Genomic DNA, 17120 nt, shown 5'->3' on the forward strand with positions numbered 1-17120 from the left:
GAGAGAGAGAGAGAGAGAGAGATGAATTTATGGGTAAAACTTTAGCTATGTGTTTAGTCTAAAGGCAGTTGAGCCTTCTTGGCTGTGTAGTTGATTTGATGGCAGCCAAGTCTCCTTCCATTTGATCAAGCAGGAACATGAAGACTATGGTGATGGATCTGTGGTTTTAAAAAGTAAAGCTACACCCAAACCTGCATTCTACCATAATTCCATGGCTCTGACACTTTTCATTCTAGGAAAAACATGTTGTGTTCAACCCTGACCCTGGCCTTGCCTGGGATGGGTCCACCTTCTTTATTCAACAATTCCCACATTCTCCTCCTCTGAATGCAACCACTTCCTCCCATTGTGAGGATGTTTATTAATAACTCGTGTAGAAATGACGATGCCAGCTATCTGACATCTCTCCCCACAGAGAGGTGATGTAGGCGCCTACCAGCTGTGTGCTTAGAGCCGTACCCAGCTCACACCGCATGACTGCACTGGTATAAATCGCAGTGATTCTTGTTATTGGTCTTTCTTTTGTGTACATCCTCTCTTTTTTATCACCAGAAAGAAGTCCGTCTTCTTCCTGGGCCTTTCTCTGGCTGTTCAGTGTTTTCTATTGGCTGTGTGGTGCCTCTCCTTTTAGGTCCAAGATGAACTCTGCATTCCAGAGGCCTTAAATTTGGTCATAACCTCGGCTCTGCTGTTGGGCACAACCCCCCAGGCACTGCCAAAGAGGTTGTTTATGCTGGACTGTGAAACTGGGCAGGCTGCAAAGATGCTGTCTGCAGAATGGATGTTTCTGGACTCATCTAAGCAGGTCTGGCCTGAGTTAAAAAGGAGAGGAAAATAGATGGTCTCTTCCGCTTCTATTTGGTGGAGGGTGGGAGTAACAAACTCACTCCTATGGCTACCCTTGTACCCTTGGGTATTACTAGTAAAGGTGTATGTGCCTGTGAAAGAGAGCTAAGATTGACACTATATAGTCTAAGTGACCAGCTTTTGGTGGTAAGGTTTTAACATCAGAAGGTCTCCCAGACACATCAGTATTTCTGCTTAGCCAAACTCTGTGTTCAACTTCCCCATCTTTGCTGAGAGCATAGAAGAAAGATCATGGAGATTTGTCATTAATCTCCAAACCTCCATATTACAACAGAACAAGAGCCCTGGAACAGCAGGACCAGCTCCCAGGTTCCTGAGCCAAGGAATGGTGTCCTGTGCCTTGCTCACAAGTAATGGTTTCAGTTAGATACTTTATCAGAGCCAAGGAATGGTGTCCTATGCCTTACTCACAAGTAATGGTTTCAGTTAGAAACTTTATCAGAGCCAAGGAATGGTGTCCTGTGCCTTACTCACAAGTAATGGTTTCAGTTAGAAACTTTATCAGAGCCAAGGAATGGTGTCCTGTGCCTTGCTCACAAGTAATGGTTTCAGTTAGATACTTTGTCAGATGCTGTTCATGTTTAAACACAGATTGTCTCTCTATTTACCTCCCTCCCTTTTTCTTGGCATGGAGTAACCCCTTTAAGTGACATTTGTGTACTTCCCTTTCGGCAAAAAGTGCCGCTGAATCTTCCCCAAGAGCAAGCCATCCCGAAGACTCCCAGGTACCCCCAGAAGGTGCTTGCTTTTCAAAGAACTTCCACTTCACTGCTCCCCAAACTAAATGATTCCATTCGTAAAATCTCCAAGGCTGATGAAAAGTTCTCCAAGCATTCATTGTTCATGTTGGAAATCACACTGAACTTGCAGAGATGGTCCCTGGAGATAGCATGATGATCCCACCATCTGCAACGTGGCGTTATACCACAGGGTCTCCAGGACATCTCTGATGTAAGGAATTCATCCTTGAGAACTTCTCTGGGAAGTAAATATTTCTCTTTATCATAAAGGGGAGTCTAACCCTGTTCTCCATATTTACTCCTGGGCATCTGCCAAGCCTTCCCTCACAGCTTCTACAGATCTGTTGGGACTTGGATGTCTCCATTTTCTTGTCCTAACTTTTCATTTTCCCCTTAAAGGCCAAACAGGCAGTCATTTCCTTCCCTTGATTTTACAGCCAACAGATTTCTTTCTTGCTGGGGGTAGGGGTTGGGGAGATTACTATTTGTGTCATATTTCCCTTCCACCTTCTGGATTGGGGGTGGGAGCAGGGGGCCTGCTCATTAGCATCTGTCTGTGAAAACAGATGCACAGGTCTCTGAATATCCTCAGCAGGATGCATACTCATATCCTGTGTTGACTGGCTTGGGATCTTTGGAATGACTGCAACAAATTCTCCCTCCCAGCTGAGTGAGAAGATCCTTCCAGATGGTCATAGGGAGAGACCTGCTGTTTGCTCTGTGGTCCTCCACACGTGGTCTCTTCATATCCAGCTGCCACCAGCCTGGTCTAGATTCCCCAGCTGGAAAACAGAAAGTTGGTCCCAAATCTACAGTAATATCTGTGATGTCAGCTGGCTTCCCCTGAAGATCCCCAAATGCCCACTGAAAATGACTTTCTTTGCCTAGCCATGTTTGGATAAGAATCATCTTCCTGGGGCTGGGAATGTAGCTCACTTGGTGGAATCCTTATCTAGTGTACTTAAAGCCCTAAATTCAATCCCAGCACCATATAACAGAAATGTGCTTGTATTCACCCCTTTAATACCAGCACTCAGTAAGTAGAGGCAGGAAGACCAGGGTCAAACTCATATATGAGGTCAAGGTCTCTGAAATACACCTATAAACAGCTGTCTTCTTCATGATCTTCATCCCATTGGTGCCGTAGTTCAGTAGCATCCTTTGGGTTAGGAATGTAGTATGATCATGGACTCTCTTCTGGCATCCAAGTAGAGATCTGCTAACTCAGGAAAGGTTTTCTGGAGAACTCAGTAAGTTCTCCTGGCTGTCAATCAGAGGAAGGCTGAACCTCCTCAGTGAAGTGATCATCCAGAAACCAAGCCAGTCCCCTAGCTGGCCTCCCGTGCCGTGGTGCCCCCCAGGCAACCACTGTGCCCTCTATCCTCATTGACTTGCTTGTCCCCGATTCCTCCAGTGGGCAGAACTGAGGGCTGAGACTATGTCTCCCCCATATTACCTTGCACATAGAGGGGACTCCAAAAGCCTCCGTTGTCGCCCCAGGAGGTCTGGAGACTGCACTGGCTTCCTCTCCTTCAGCCTTCTCTTGCGTTTTGAGATCAGAGTATGTGGTGTATGGTCTTTCTGGGAAGGAAGATACAAGCAAATGCAATGCACAGTGTCGCCATGGCACCAGACCACTGAGACAGAATGTTCCCACTCTCTTTGAGTTTCCATTCAAAGGACTAAGCAGGCCACACAGAGCAGAGCTTGAGTCCCACCTCTGCCACCCTGTGCCACCATGATCTCTGCTGTGAGAGTGGAAGTCATGCTTCTCTAAGGGCCCAGTGACTTGTAGCATGTAAGAAGTCCCTGCTTAGTTCTAGTAAACAAACAAGCAAAACTCACTTTTCCCCTTCTGCTCGCAAGCTTTCTGGATTGACAGGGCCAGCCACACCAGTGGCCAATCCTCATTTTCTTGCTGATCTACTCAGGACTCTTCCTTTTTTCCCAGCATGGAACATTCTGAAATAAAGATGCCAAACTCCAGTAAAAGCCAATAAAGATTTCTAAGAACAAGGACTAGTCTTCATGTGGCATTTAGCATGTCCTGAGTTGTCTTCTTGCATCTTCCAAACGTTATCCTGCTTCATTCTCCCAATATTTGTAGAGCCCTGTTTCCATTGCCCAGTTCACAGGAAACCATGACCCAGGAAAGTTCTAGAACCTGCCACCCCCCATCCCAGATCCACTCAGAAGCTAAGCTGAAACATACACATAGCCCCAGTAACCCTAGGTCCCCAGACTGCAGGCTACTGCCTTAGGAGGGCGCTATACCAGCTTGTTTCCCAGAGACTATCCTTTTCTGTAAAGCCTGGTACCCTCTCCAAAAGGATAATCATGTATTATCATGTATTATCAGTTACCTTTCAAAAATATTCATCTCACCTGCTTCTCACTGGCCACCTACACCAACCTACTACCCCTTCCATCCCTTCCCCAGGCAGCCCTTGGCTACTGGTTTTTTCCCATGTATAAAACTTTGAAATTTCACTCTTCGGGGTACAGTAGAGATGCTCCATCCATCTTCTTACTTCATCTTATAGACAGCTCCAGTTTAAGACCATTTAACATTCAGGATCAGGAAAAGATAAACCCTTTAGGCTCTTGTTGGCGATTAGACAGACCTCCCCACCCCACCCCACCCTGCCCGCCTCTGCTAGGGGCCTGCAGTAGCAGTGGAGACCTCCCCATCCCACCCTGCCTGACTCTGCTAGGGGCCTGCAGTGGCAGTGAAGAAATGACCAGAGCTGGGAGAATGCTTGTCATTCCTAGGGTTTGGGTAGTAAAGGAAGGAGGTTGTACTGGCTATAACGTTCCTTCGGTAAAACTTGAAGAAATGAAGGCTAATGGCTGAGAAGGAATGGCCTGAGTTAGTTGTTTTATTGGGTAATCAGTGCTTCAAGTTTGGAGACATTTTAGAAGATTGGTAAGGTGGTCACTTTCTAGGTAGGACCAGGATGGTTCTCAAGAAAGTGACACGCCAAAGCCTTGTAATGTTCAATAGTAGGTATGGGATGACAACCCCACTGTCTTCCTCCATCACTATCCTTTTCAAAGATAGCAGATTTATGTGGTTTTGCCCGTTGTATGGGTTTCACATATAACCCTGAAGAGGTTTTGTATGTACAATATGTATTAGTTCAAACAATTGGTAATAGACAAATTATAGTGCCAGACTTCCCCAAGTCCAAAATACAGACCATGAAATTATCTTTGTCAGCTGAGTGTGGCAGTGCAGGCCTTTAATCCCAATACGGAAGTAGAGGCGAGTGATCACTGAAAGTCTAAGGCCAGCCTGGTCTACATAGTGAGACCCTGTCTACAAACAAACAAACCCAGATGGACAGGGTAAAGTATCTTTTATTTGAACTTATAGTGTGTCTTGAACTCCCATTGATCTGAGTTCCTAATTCCATTTTTGCTGTTGAAGTATCAGCCCAAAGAGCATCTCTGCCCTTTGATTTCAGCCAATTTTGCTGGCTTCCTTTTTTTTATCCCTTTTAGAAGGCAAGAGTCTCATTCCGGGAACACCTAGAGGTCACTTGTGAGGATGCTCAGCCTCACAGAGAACTATGGGCCTCTTCTTCACGTGCTCTTTGAGAGACTCTCAGTAGGCTTGTCCCAAGGCACTTGGCCACCTCGCTACTGGTCACAGCCTACAGGCTTACATCATGTAAGCTCTTACACAGAGAAGCCATCAGATTGCTTGACTCAAATTAGTTGATTACCCTCCAACATAGAAGGCGCAGTGGGATCTCTTCAAATACTGCAGGGTTTTTTCCCCCCAAAGACAGGGTTTCGCTTAGTCCTGGTCATCCTGGAACTCCCTCTGTAGACCAGGCTGGCCTCAAACTCTGATTTGCCTGCCTCTCTGTCCCAAGTGTTGGGATTAGTGTTACACCATAACTGGCAAAGGTCCCAGGTTTATATGGAGCTGCCTTAAGCTTGTGAAATATGGGAGGGAGACCCACAGCCCACGAAGTATCCCAACCACACTCCCATCTGCAGTAGCCCCTGAGGCAGATCTGCAGTGTTGGTGCTTAGGAAAGGTGATTTGAAAAGACTTCTTTCTGAAGCTGGAGCTCTAGACTCCTCACTCTTCTGAATGGTTGAGCGAAGCTCCTATCTGTGACTGGTACCTCATTAAGAAGCAGCAGTTCATTTTCAATGCTTTCTCTAATTCTACACCACTATGGTAAATCAAACCCTATGTGAAGATTTGCCTAGTCCAGGCACAATGCTTAGTATTTTGTATGCATTATCTCTTTCATTCTTTACTACTGAGATGGGAGAGCAAATGCCTTACTCAAGAACCACCCATTTAATGAATGGCTTAGACTTTATCAAATCCAGATGTTTCCCATCTACCTGGCTGTCCAGTTACCATTAAAATGGAATCCTGTGTGTGCAGGGAAGCCTGGCTCAGTTACTTACTTGCAGAGGTATAACCTAGTTCCAGGCTCTGTATTCTTCGTGAAGGAATTTCCAGACTCCCAGAGTGCAGTGGAGCCAGCTAGCATTTGGGGTGCCAGCTACACACAAACAGACTCAGGAGCTATCAAGCCTGCCAAGGCTCTCTATCCCATCTAATGTGGGTTGATATTTAAGTTAATTATTCGAAATAATAATTTAGGTAGCTATAATGAGCCCCACTACTCAAGGCTAAATCTTTACTAATCCTGTAACAGCAGACCAATCATCCACAAATTGCATGCTTGCTTCCTAAAATTTAATGTTGTGGTGAGTTTTGCTGTTCCAAATATCTAGGGCTCTTAGATTTGATGCAATAAATCACCATCTCCTATTGAGAGGTTAGGCAGGGGTAAAGGGAATACAATGAATTTTTCACTCATGCTAGAAATTCCTTAATCTTTTTGAACTCAAGTTTTCCCCAGGCCTGTTTTTAAAGTCTGATTTCCTTCCAGTATTATTTTACATCCTTATATATTTTTTAGATGACGGAGCAGAGAATGCCTCATTAAATTTTCCTATCTTCAAATGGGATTGGTGATGGGTACTAAGAGACCCAATTAAGAGTCATAATGATTTTTTCAGGTTGCATTAGATGGACGTAGCCAGAGAAGGTTTAGAGCCGATAAGCACACAGTAGTGGACTTAGGGATGTGAAAAACATTAACCAACAGCAAACAAGGGCACCTGCAATAAGATCCAGTGGTGTGATACCCAAGAAAAGCACATCTGGACTGAGTCTGGAAGGACCATGAGGTAATGGAGTCTCAGCAAGGATCAAGCGTTTGCTGAGTTTGCTATTGAATTTGGACACCTGCAACTAGAGCATGTCAGAAACTCAGGAAAGAGTTACAGCTGGAGCCAAAGCTTGGCAGGTAGCTTCCATAATGGAATGGTACGGAATGATATGCGAGAAGTAGATTATTACTCTTTCTTTTCTTTTTTTTTTTCACTAAATGAGATACAATTTAATTATAGCACCCAAGTATACAATTGACAATATTTATTTACTCCTGGGGAAGCATAAAGATGGTTTATTCTTACAGTAACAAATGTCTTCAATTTCAAGCTCAAATGGGCCAGAAAAGGGAGAGAACATAGCCTAAGTCAGAGTCAAATTGTACTTAGACACTGGAAATTCTTCATTATTAGGATCCCAGGGATCTGGGAGAATGGAAATCAAGGGTATATGGGCTTCCTGATCAGAGACCTTAAAGAATAGGGTGGTATGCTTAGAGGAATTTGGGTCTAGCAGAGCTATTCAATACAAAGGTACAGAAGTTGGCATTCTGAGACATCTTCTTTACAATAGAGATAGCCTCCAGTCCATTGCTTGGTCACTGAACTGTCCAAACATTCAGTTGCCTCTTAAGGAAATACAGTTCCTGACCCCCACCCCACCACTAAAACGTCCTTTGGGGATTTTTATTAGGATTGCTTTTTCTTATATTGTTTAATTCAAGGTGAACTGACATCTTTAAAACAATAACACCTGGATCCAGCTCTACAGTAGTCACCTCTGTTCATTTATATCTCTCTCTAGTTGTTCCCAGCAAGGCGCTACACTTTTCTTAGCAGGGATGCTCATCTTTCCCGATACCAAGTCCCTGAGGTGGCTTCCCGTAGGCCAGGCTGGTTTTGAACTTGCATTCCTCCTGCCTTGGCATCTTGAAAACTGAAGTTACAGACATAGACCCAGCTCTCTAGGGATGCAAGAGCTGGTGGTGGTAGGGTCTGAGGCCCCTGGATGCATAGTCAGTTGATATCTGTTGATTTCTTAAAGTTCTGCTAGGATGAACAAGAGAAGAAATGTAGCCATTAGCCTGGCTGTGTTTAGGGCAGCCATCAATACACCTTCTATAACCCATCAAGGTAGAAAGGGCTACTAACCTCACTATAAGAAATATGCTCCCGGAGCCAGACACTGCAGCCTGGAAATTAACCTTTTGGTCTAAACTAAAATTCCTCTAGTTGGCATTTTCCGCTTATTTTCCTTTTGTTTGGTTCACAAGGTTGCCTTCTAAAAAGTTTGCATATCTAGCAAACTGCTGTTTGAATCATGCAGACATTCTAACCAGGAAAGCATGGGAAGTACATATAAGTCTCTTGCAAAGTATGCATCACTCTATATTGTGTTCTTTCCATTAGGAGAGAATTTTTCTCAGCATATAGCACTCAGATAAAATAGTGGACAAAATTCTAGTTGGTATATGTGTTTTTGTGTGTGTTATATTATTATATTACATATAATATATAATTATTATTACACCTGTCTATATTTTCAAATATTTTACAAAAACAGATACTATCTTTGCAATAAACAAAAACTAGCATCTTTCAGTAGACAAAAAAAAAAAAAAAAATTGGGCCGGTGAGATGGCTCAGTGGGTAAGAGCACTGACTGTTCTTTCGAAGTTCTTGAGTTCGGATCCCAACAACCACATGGTGGCTCACAACCACCCATAATAAGATCTGATGCCCTCCTCTGGTGCATCTGAAGACAGCTACAGCATATTAAGCCAGAGGGAGTGGGGCCGGAGCGAGCAGGGGCTCTCCTGAGTTCTATTCCCAGCAGCCACACACATGATGGCTCAAGACCATCTATACAGCTACAGTGTACTCGTATGCATAAAATAAATAAATCGTTAAAAAAATTTAAATCATGTATTGAAATTACTAATATTAACTTAAACTTTACTTTCCCCCTTCCTTTGTAAAATGTATTAAAATTGGCTGGTGTGACATGTCTTAAGACAATCAGAAATGACAATGTTCTTGTTCAGGAGAGTCTACTCCCCTGCCAGTCCTTGGAGAAGCTATACATTCCATGTGGTATTTGAATTCACTCCTCATGCTTGGAACGCTGCACACCTGTCTCATTTCACGCTCCTTGATTCCCAGGGTAAATCCCATATCTGAGTTGTGAGCTCTGGTGGATTTTATTACGGGTCCAGATGTGCGTCCCCTGTCAGCCGCCTAGTAACCCCGCTGTTTATCAACAGGTTCTCAGGAATCAGATAGCTCGCAGTCGGCCAAGAAAGACATGCTGGCTGCCTTGAAATCCAGGCAGGAAGCTCTGGAGGAGACGCTGCGCCAGAGGCTGGAGGAACTGAAGAGATTGTGTCTCCGGGAAGCTGTAAGTAATTAAATTTGTGTTGTTTGTCGAGTCATACATCTTCGCTATGGACAAAAGACAGGGTGGAGACAGTACGGACTGGCTTTCAGGAAGACGCATACTCTCCCTCCCCAGTGCTGGAAACACCCACCCCTCCATGATGTCCTTTGTTAAAAGCCCGGGACTGAGGAAGCACTGTGCCAGTTAAAACAGTCTCTACTGAATCTTACATGACACATAGACCCTGAAGCTAAATGACAAGTCCCTCTAACCATCCCAAAGCCATGCATGCATGGCATACCACACAGGACATGTCCACACAGGACACTACCTCATTCTGTATAATGTCCTACCACTGTTTCCTCCCACGAGCTTCTCTTGAGTTTGTCGTTGGATACAATGTAGCATCACTGCGGGCCAACAAAGACACCAGGGTGGCACCTGAAATACACAGTAATCCACTAACCCTGCAGATCTGCTGTTTCTTAGATCGCTCTTTTTGGAAATAGAATATTTGCCTAGTTTGTAGTGGTTGTTGCTGGTGCTGGTGGTGGTGGTTGTTGTTGGTTTTGTTTCTGCGCCACTGGGGATTGAACCTATGGCCTCACACATGCCAGGCTAGTGTTCTTCCACTAAGCTATATACCCAGCATAGTCATTCATGTAAGTTTAATGTGATACAATGTTGCATAGGGCTGGAGAGATGGCTCAATAAATAAAGCACTTGCTTTGTGAGTGTGAGGACCAGAGGTGAATCCCAAGAACCTAGATAAAAGCCTGGCAGAGAGAATATGCCTGCCATCTCTTTGGGGAGACAGGAGGGAGTGGGGCAGCTAGCCTCGCATATTCAGCAACAAGCAACAAAAGGGACCTTGTCCCAAGCAAGGCAGAAGAGGAAAGCTGATACCCAAAGGTTGCCCTGTGGCCTCCACATACGGCCACAAATACAGCCCCCCCCCCCCCCCCCCCCCCCCCCCCCCGACACACATACACGCCACTCCCGCAGACAACGTCTCCTTCAGCCTGTTTCAGTGCTAGTTCCAATCGCAATATGTATGTAGAGGCTCCCACAATCCACTTCGACATTTATTAAAATGCCCATTCTTCCCTTGTAGACTTCAGTGCTTATCGACTTCATTTCTTAGTGTAACACATACAGTCATGTGCATGTGTGTGTTGTGTGTACAAACACACATGTGCATGTGCTTCACATGACTACAGTGTTGCTCTCCTGGGAGTGGTTGTGCTCCACAGACCATGACCAAAAGCCCCGTGGGTAAACAGTTCCTGATGGGAAGCGTGGAGAGTGTCCTTAACTAAATCCAGGAGGGGCATTCCCTCCTTCCCCCAAGAAATAATGCTTTGCAGCAGGAAGAATGAACCAGTGGGCCTGAGAGTGAGATCACATTACATTTCAACTTGGCTTAATTATGTCTGGATTGATTTAAACCGGAGCTTGCTCAAGGCAGAACCACATTAGCACAAATCCATTGCAAATCAGGAAAGCCATGGGCCTGGCTGGGGGGAGGGGTGTGTGTGTGCTATGTGATACTGTAAATATTAGCAACATTTTTTATAAAGACTATGCTTGAAAGAGAAAAAAAAGTGGGTCCTTGGTGTCTGCTTCTCATAAATTTGTAAAGTCTTGTTTTGTGTTTAATAAAAGAAGTCCCTAAACCAAGCAAAGACCATGCATTACAGCACGTAAGAAGCATGGCAAGGCAAGGCCGCATGGACCACTAAACTTTCACAAAGGAAATAGAAAGAAAACAAAAGCTCCTGCTTCCTCTGACTTTGAGAACAGAAAATATAACTTAGTTAGAAACAGCCCAAAAGCCAGCCCCACGTCCACGTGTGTTAACGTCCACTAGAGTCTCCTGACACCCAGCCCGCTAATTCCCCGCTCACAGATTCTCCAGACTCAGATAGCAAGGAACACTGTTTGACCCCATGGGAAGAGAGCAGCCGGAGTGAGGCAGAGTGGTAACTGTAGGTGTTCTATAGCAAGAGGGCCCACTGCTGTGCATTAAATTACTTTAACCCACCATGCGGCTCTGGTTACCTGTGAAATCAGATTAAATAGCTGGAGAATCAAGACCTTGACCTGGGTACTTTCAAGCAGTAGCCGCATTTTAAAAATATAGACTGAAACCACAAATACTTTAGAGTTACAAATCCACGGCACTGTTACCAACCTCTCCTGCCACTTCAGAAAAGGAAGTCCTGACAGTTTACTGTTTACACATAGATTTAAAATAACAATCTTAACAGGCTGTTATTTGTAGAAGGCCTAAGAGGGGAACAGATAGGAAGTCACAGTTTAAGAGAGTATCGCAGAGACACTTGAATCTTTTTTTAAGAGAGAATATTTCAGAGGCAGTCTAAAGTTGTAAAATGCCTACATAAGGACTAAAAGATCCATTGAGCTACTTCCAGTGATATGAACACAAAGGAGAAGAGGCTCAGGAGGGGGTGCCACATGCCACACAGACACACATACCACATAGATACACATACCACATAGACACACCTACCACATAGGTACACATACCACATAGACACACATACCACATAGACACACAGACACATATAGACACACATACCACATAGACACACATCACATAGACACACATACCACATAGGTACATATACCACATAGACACACAGACACATATAGACACACATACCACATAGACACACATACCACATAGACACACATACCACATAGACACATATACCACATAGACACAAATAGACACACATACCACATAGACACATATACCACATAGACACACATAGACACACATACCACATAGGTACACATACCACGTAGACACACATACCACATAGACACACATACCACGTAGACACATACCACATAGACACACATACCACATAGGTACACATACCACATAGACACACATACCACATAGACACACATACCACATAGGTACACATACCACATAGACACACATACCACATAGACACATATACCACATAGACACACAGACACATATAGACACACATACCACATAGACACATATACCACATAGACACACATAGACACACATACCACATATACATATATACATATAGACACACATACCACATAGACACACACAAACACACATGTCACATAGACAGACACAGACACACATACCCGTGTAGACTGCCTGCCACAACAAGAAGGCCTTTCTGGGTTCCTTCTGTGATCTGACTTTGCCTGCTGTGGGCACTCAGACCTGGGCTGCCCAACAAGAAAGCTGTCTATGTGGAGCTTCAAGAGAACACTTCTGAGCTTATCCTCACCACAGACATCCCTTTTGTCATTGTGTAACATCTGTACTGATTTAGGGTTCAGAAAACCAGAGCTGGCGTCTGTCCAGACGTGCCTGCCAAATGGACAGAGTACGGTCCTCAGCCTCTCTGACCTCTCTCTGCGGTCTCAGAGAGACTTCTTGCAGTCCTGTTTAGCTTCTATAGTCTTGGTCAGCTGCAGACTTAAACGGATCCTCATTTAACCTGGTGTAGCACACTCATGCAGGGCCTTCTAATTCTGAGACATTCCTCAGATGGTCTATGCTGGCCCAGAGTCACTGTGGAATCTGCTGTCTGCTCGCTGTCATTGTGTCCTTAACACTTAGGTTCCCAGAGCCTCAGATGCACACCCCAGAATTTCTGTATGTGTATGTGTGTGTGTGTGTGTGTGTGTGTGTGTGTGTGCGCGCGCGCACCTCCTCTGTTCACATTTAGTTTTTACTAAAACTCTCAGACAGAAATAAGTATCTTTTTTTTTTCTTTTTAAAGACAGAGAGTCTCACTGTGTAGCCATGGTTGGCCTTGAACTCGCGGCCTGGATGAGGATTGGGAGTATAGGCTTACAAAGACCAGGCATGCCTGGTCTTTGAGGTCAGCCTTCTGCAGGTCTGAAGCTAAATAATGATCAGTCTCTTCTAGGCAGTGCAGCTCCCTGGCATTTGACATCCAGACAACACTCCCCATAGGAAAACTCATTTGAGAAAAGGCATACAAACAAACAACAATAACAACAACAACAAAAACAACAAACACTTAAGTTTCCAAGTGGGAGTAACTGATGCAGGTGAAAAGAATCAGTTGTGTTGATTGCTGCTCACTGACTATGTGGCATTTCTTCACATGTAGTAGGTTCACAGGAAATGCTTGCTAGATCATAGATGGATGAAAATGGACCACTGTGAAGTCCAAGAGAAGTTCTATTTGCTTGACAAAAAAATTATTTGGTGGGGAATAAAACCCCAAAGCACATCTGTTCTTAGAGGAGGGAGCGTTGGCATTCATTTTTTTTGTAGAGGTTAAATTTCATAATATGAACTCTTCTCCTTACCCCACCCCACCCCTTACTGGGGACTGAACTCTGGGCTTCATGCACACTGGGCAAGCACACTGCCACTGAACTCTATCTGGAAATCATTTTTAAAGGGCGTTGTTTTTGTTTTATGGAAGTCTTCTGAGATGGTTTCATTAGTTAGTTCATTAGTGGTCTTAACTTTGTGACCCTCCTCCCTCCGCCTCCTGAGTAGCTAGCTGGGTTGCAGTACCATCGGGTCCAGCTATCCCATGCACTCTTGTTTAAACATAGTGCTTAACGCATCAGATTGTGTGTCCTCGCTAAAAGATAAGCTTGCTCTCTGATCTACATGATATAAACCTCTCTGAATGCTCTTCTGCGCATGCAGGAACTCACAGGAAAATTGCCCGTTGAATATCCCCTGGATCCAGGAGAGGAACCACCTATTGTTCGGAGGAGAATTGGAACAGCCTTCAAGCTGGATGAACAGAAACTCCTGCCTAAAGGAGAGGTATGCTCCTTTCTCACTGGAGTCTTTCCCATTATCCCATTTGTATTATCCTTATTTGTCCTTGTTGGGGTTGTTAGCTTCTCTTAATTTCTTCATCATTTCCAAATGCCCGTGTTTTTCCTTTTACTTTGCCTTGGGTCAGCTGGCTAGTTGCTATATGGTTTTCCTTGACAGGCTGAGTTTGCCTGCCTGAGTGTACACAGTTGGGTCTCTGTTGAAGTTGTTTATCTAATACTATAGTCTATTTGCAAGTGGTCAGTTAAGGTTAGGGAGAACATTCCAGTAGCATCCAAATGCCCATCTTAGTAATGGCTTTGTTACTTCTGGTCTGGCCTGATCCCACACAGCTCTCATCCGCTGCAGAAAGACTTAATGGAAGAAGGGCATCTCCAGCCACAGTTCTCATTGGCTGGGGAAAGTCAGGAATGACCTGCCCTCTACCATCTTAAGTCACATGGCTACTAACATCACGGCATGGACATGTATCCTATGATTGCTCTGTCATGGCCTCAGTTGTCTCTATTTGGAAAAGCCATATTTCAACATGATTTGTATCTTGTTTGGCTGGAACCCTGGTGAGGGCTGAGACTGGAGAATTATATTGGAAGATAATGAAAGCTCAGCAGGGCATAGTGACATACACCTTTAATCCCAGCACATGGAAGGCAGAGGTAGGCCAGCCTAGTCTACATAGTGAGTTACAGGACAGCCAGAAATATACAATGAGATACTATGTCAAAAAACCAACCAAACAGAAACCAAAACAAATTAAAAACAAAACAAAACAAAAAGTATCCTGCCCTTGTGCAAAAGAAACAAAAAGGTCAGGTTAACCTTCAGGCCTCAAGGTCTCCCTAAATTTCTTCTGACTAGAGTTACTCATTCATGCTGTAGTACACAGAAGACTCAAGAGCACTTCAAGACACGGCCTGCAGAGGAGGGCAGGGTGTCAGGGCAGGGTTGGGTTACTTTGGCTCACAGTTTGAGGATACGGTCCTCATGGGAAGGCTTGGTGAGTGGAGCATGGGGCAGCAGAGAGAGATGAGTGCTGTCATTTGGCTCATTGCCTCAGTCTCAAGGAGTGACGGCACCTACATTTAGGGAGGGTCTTCTCACTTCAGTTAACTTAGTCTTGAAAATCCCTCATGGATATTTGACAATTAAGAGTAACCACCACCAAGGGAAAGAAAAGCAAGGAAGGTACTTTTAGCCTTTTAAGGAACTTATAGAAAGACATCTTCCAAAGTAAGGTCAGTGGGAAGGTAGAGGGCATACTCAGGCCCATGCCTGAGGCCTACAGTCACAGACCCCTAGAAGGCTACCAGGCACACCAGAGCACTTCATCCAAAGTGATGCCTAATCAGGCCACTTCCTCTTCCATGTGTTCAAGTTTGACACTGACTTCGCTGTGTTATCAGTAGGAATAAATGAACTAGAAGATCACTTCCCTGGATACTTAACACATGCCTGATGCTCAGCAAACAGCTGCTGGAAGTAGAGATGTCAGAGAGGGGAATAGCTTAGAGCACCATGTGGTCAGGTGTCTTCCAGAGCTGGCTTGACATCACACCCTAAGCTTTTAAAAGCATCCCGTGTTTAGTGAGTGTCCCTCCATGCCTGGCTCAGGTTCCCATGATTGTAGATTTTTCTACTTTTCAAGAAAGCTGACTCTAGGGCTCTGAATTCTTTGCTGGCCCTGCTGCATCTTTCTGAGCTTCATATCAGGAAGCAGATAGAATTCTGCAGCACTTCCTCCCAATGGAAAGAGCCTCACTTTTGTTCTGTGATGCCCCAGTGCTCCCAGATGTTGGCTTTGCTTTCCTGGCCATACAACGGACGATTTCCACAGTCAAGCCGTTCAGTCTTGTCCTTGATTTGGTTGGACAATTAAGACTTGTTCTAGATGCTTGTAAATCTCAGGGTCAATGTCTTGGACTAGAGCTATCATAACTGCCAGGGAGCAGCTGCTTCAGGGAGCCCAAATTCATAGACTAGTCTTTGTCCCTGCCTCATGGCTCTGGGCAGGCTTCCATGTTGATATCCTTCTTCCTCTGAGTGAGCAAGCGTGGCCAGCACTGGAAGGATCTGGAAAGAGTCTATTGTCTCTACGTGGGCCCCTTTAGCCCTTTTTCCTCCTCCTCCTGCTTCCTGCTTCTTCTAGACTTGAAGTGCTCAAAAGTCAATGAAATTGGGCAAAGTGTATTTTCTTTAGTAGACCTCCATAACCCACCCCACCCTGAGCCTGGCCTGTCGTGCTCAGAAGCATATTATTGGGCCACCATAATAGCAAGACATGTGGAATTCAGGAAACACAACAGTCTCCTCTTCCTTAGTTTGGTCAGTCCCTGCCAAATTTTAATGCAAATCACCTAGTGCTATATGGTCTTCAGTGGTCATGCGTGGCTACTGGGAAAGGAGAAGCCACTGTGTGGTCACCATACATGTATGTAGTGTGGGCTTCATAGGAGTCCATATCTCCTATGAGTTCCCAGAACATGTCCAGGCTGCTAGTCCTTTGGCTCACCCAGTCAATACTCAAACCCTGGAATAACTTCTGCTGCTTAGAGCTGGCTTCAATGAAATGGTTTCCCTAGTAAGTCAGTTTACTTTCTCTTCACTATGACAGAATACCTGGCAAATGCAACTTAAAATAGAAAAAGGTTTTGTTCAGGCTCCTGCTTTCAGGGACTATGATTTCACCCAGAAGCAGAGCCTGGAGGCGGGGCCTTTGATAAGGGAGCAGAGCCTGGAGGCGGGGCCTGTGGTGAGGGAGCAGAGCCTGGAGGCAGGGCCTCGGGGCTTGGGGTGAGGCTTGTTAAATCTTGGCATCAGAAGGGAAACAGATCCTGCACAGGAGGCTGACCCTAACCCCTCCCACCGGTACACCTTCCCAGCCATCATCTTCCACCTAGGACTCACTTCCTAAAAGTTACCAAATTTTCCAAAATAGTGCCAGCAACTGGTAGACAAATATGAGGGATAGTTTACATCCAAAGAGATGAATCAAAGAAATGACTGCTTGATACTTAAGGGGATCCACCATTCAAGCCCAGATCCTAACACACACACACACACACACACACACACA

At 44.8% G+C, this 17120-nt stretch overlaps 1 protein-coding gene across 9 annotated transcripts in view; it reads left to right on the forward strand.

The window, feature by feature from the left end:
• Frmd4a (FERM domain containing 4A) overlaps positions 1 to 17120 on the forward strand; it is a 480303-nt gene that overhangs the window by 443103 nt on the left and 20080 nt on the right. For all 9 annotated transcript variants that reach the window (XM_031359491.1, XM_031359490.1, XM_031359489.1 and 6 more), the window contains 2 exons: positions 9080 to 9213; positions 13910 to 14032. In XM_031359491.1, coding sequence (XP_031215351.1) covers positions 9080 to 9213; positions 13910 to 14032 — 257 coding nt within the window. The remainder of the gene's footprint in view (positions 1 to 9079; positions 9214 to 13909; positions 14033 to 17120) is intronic.

This window comes from Mastomys coucha, unplaced genomic scaffold, assembly GCF_008632895.1.
Source record: "Mastomys coucha isolate ucsf_1 unplaced genomic scaffold, UCSF_Mcou_1 pScaffold7, whole genome shotgun sequence".
Classification (NCBI taxonomy): Eukaryota; Metazoa; Chordata; class Mammalia; order Rodentia; family Muridae; genus Mastomys; species Mastomys coucha.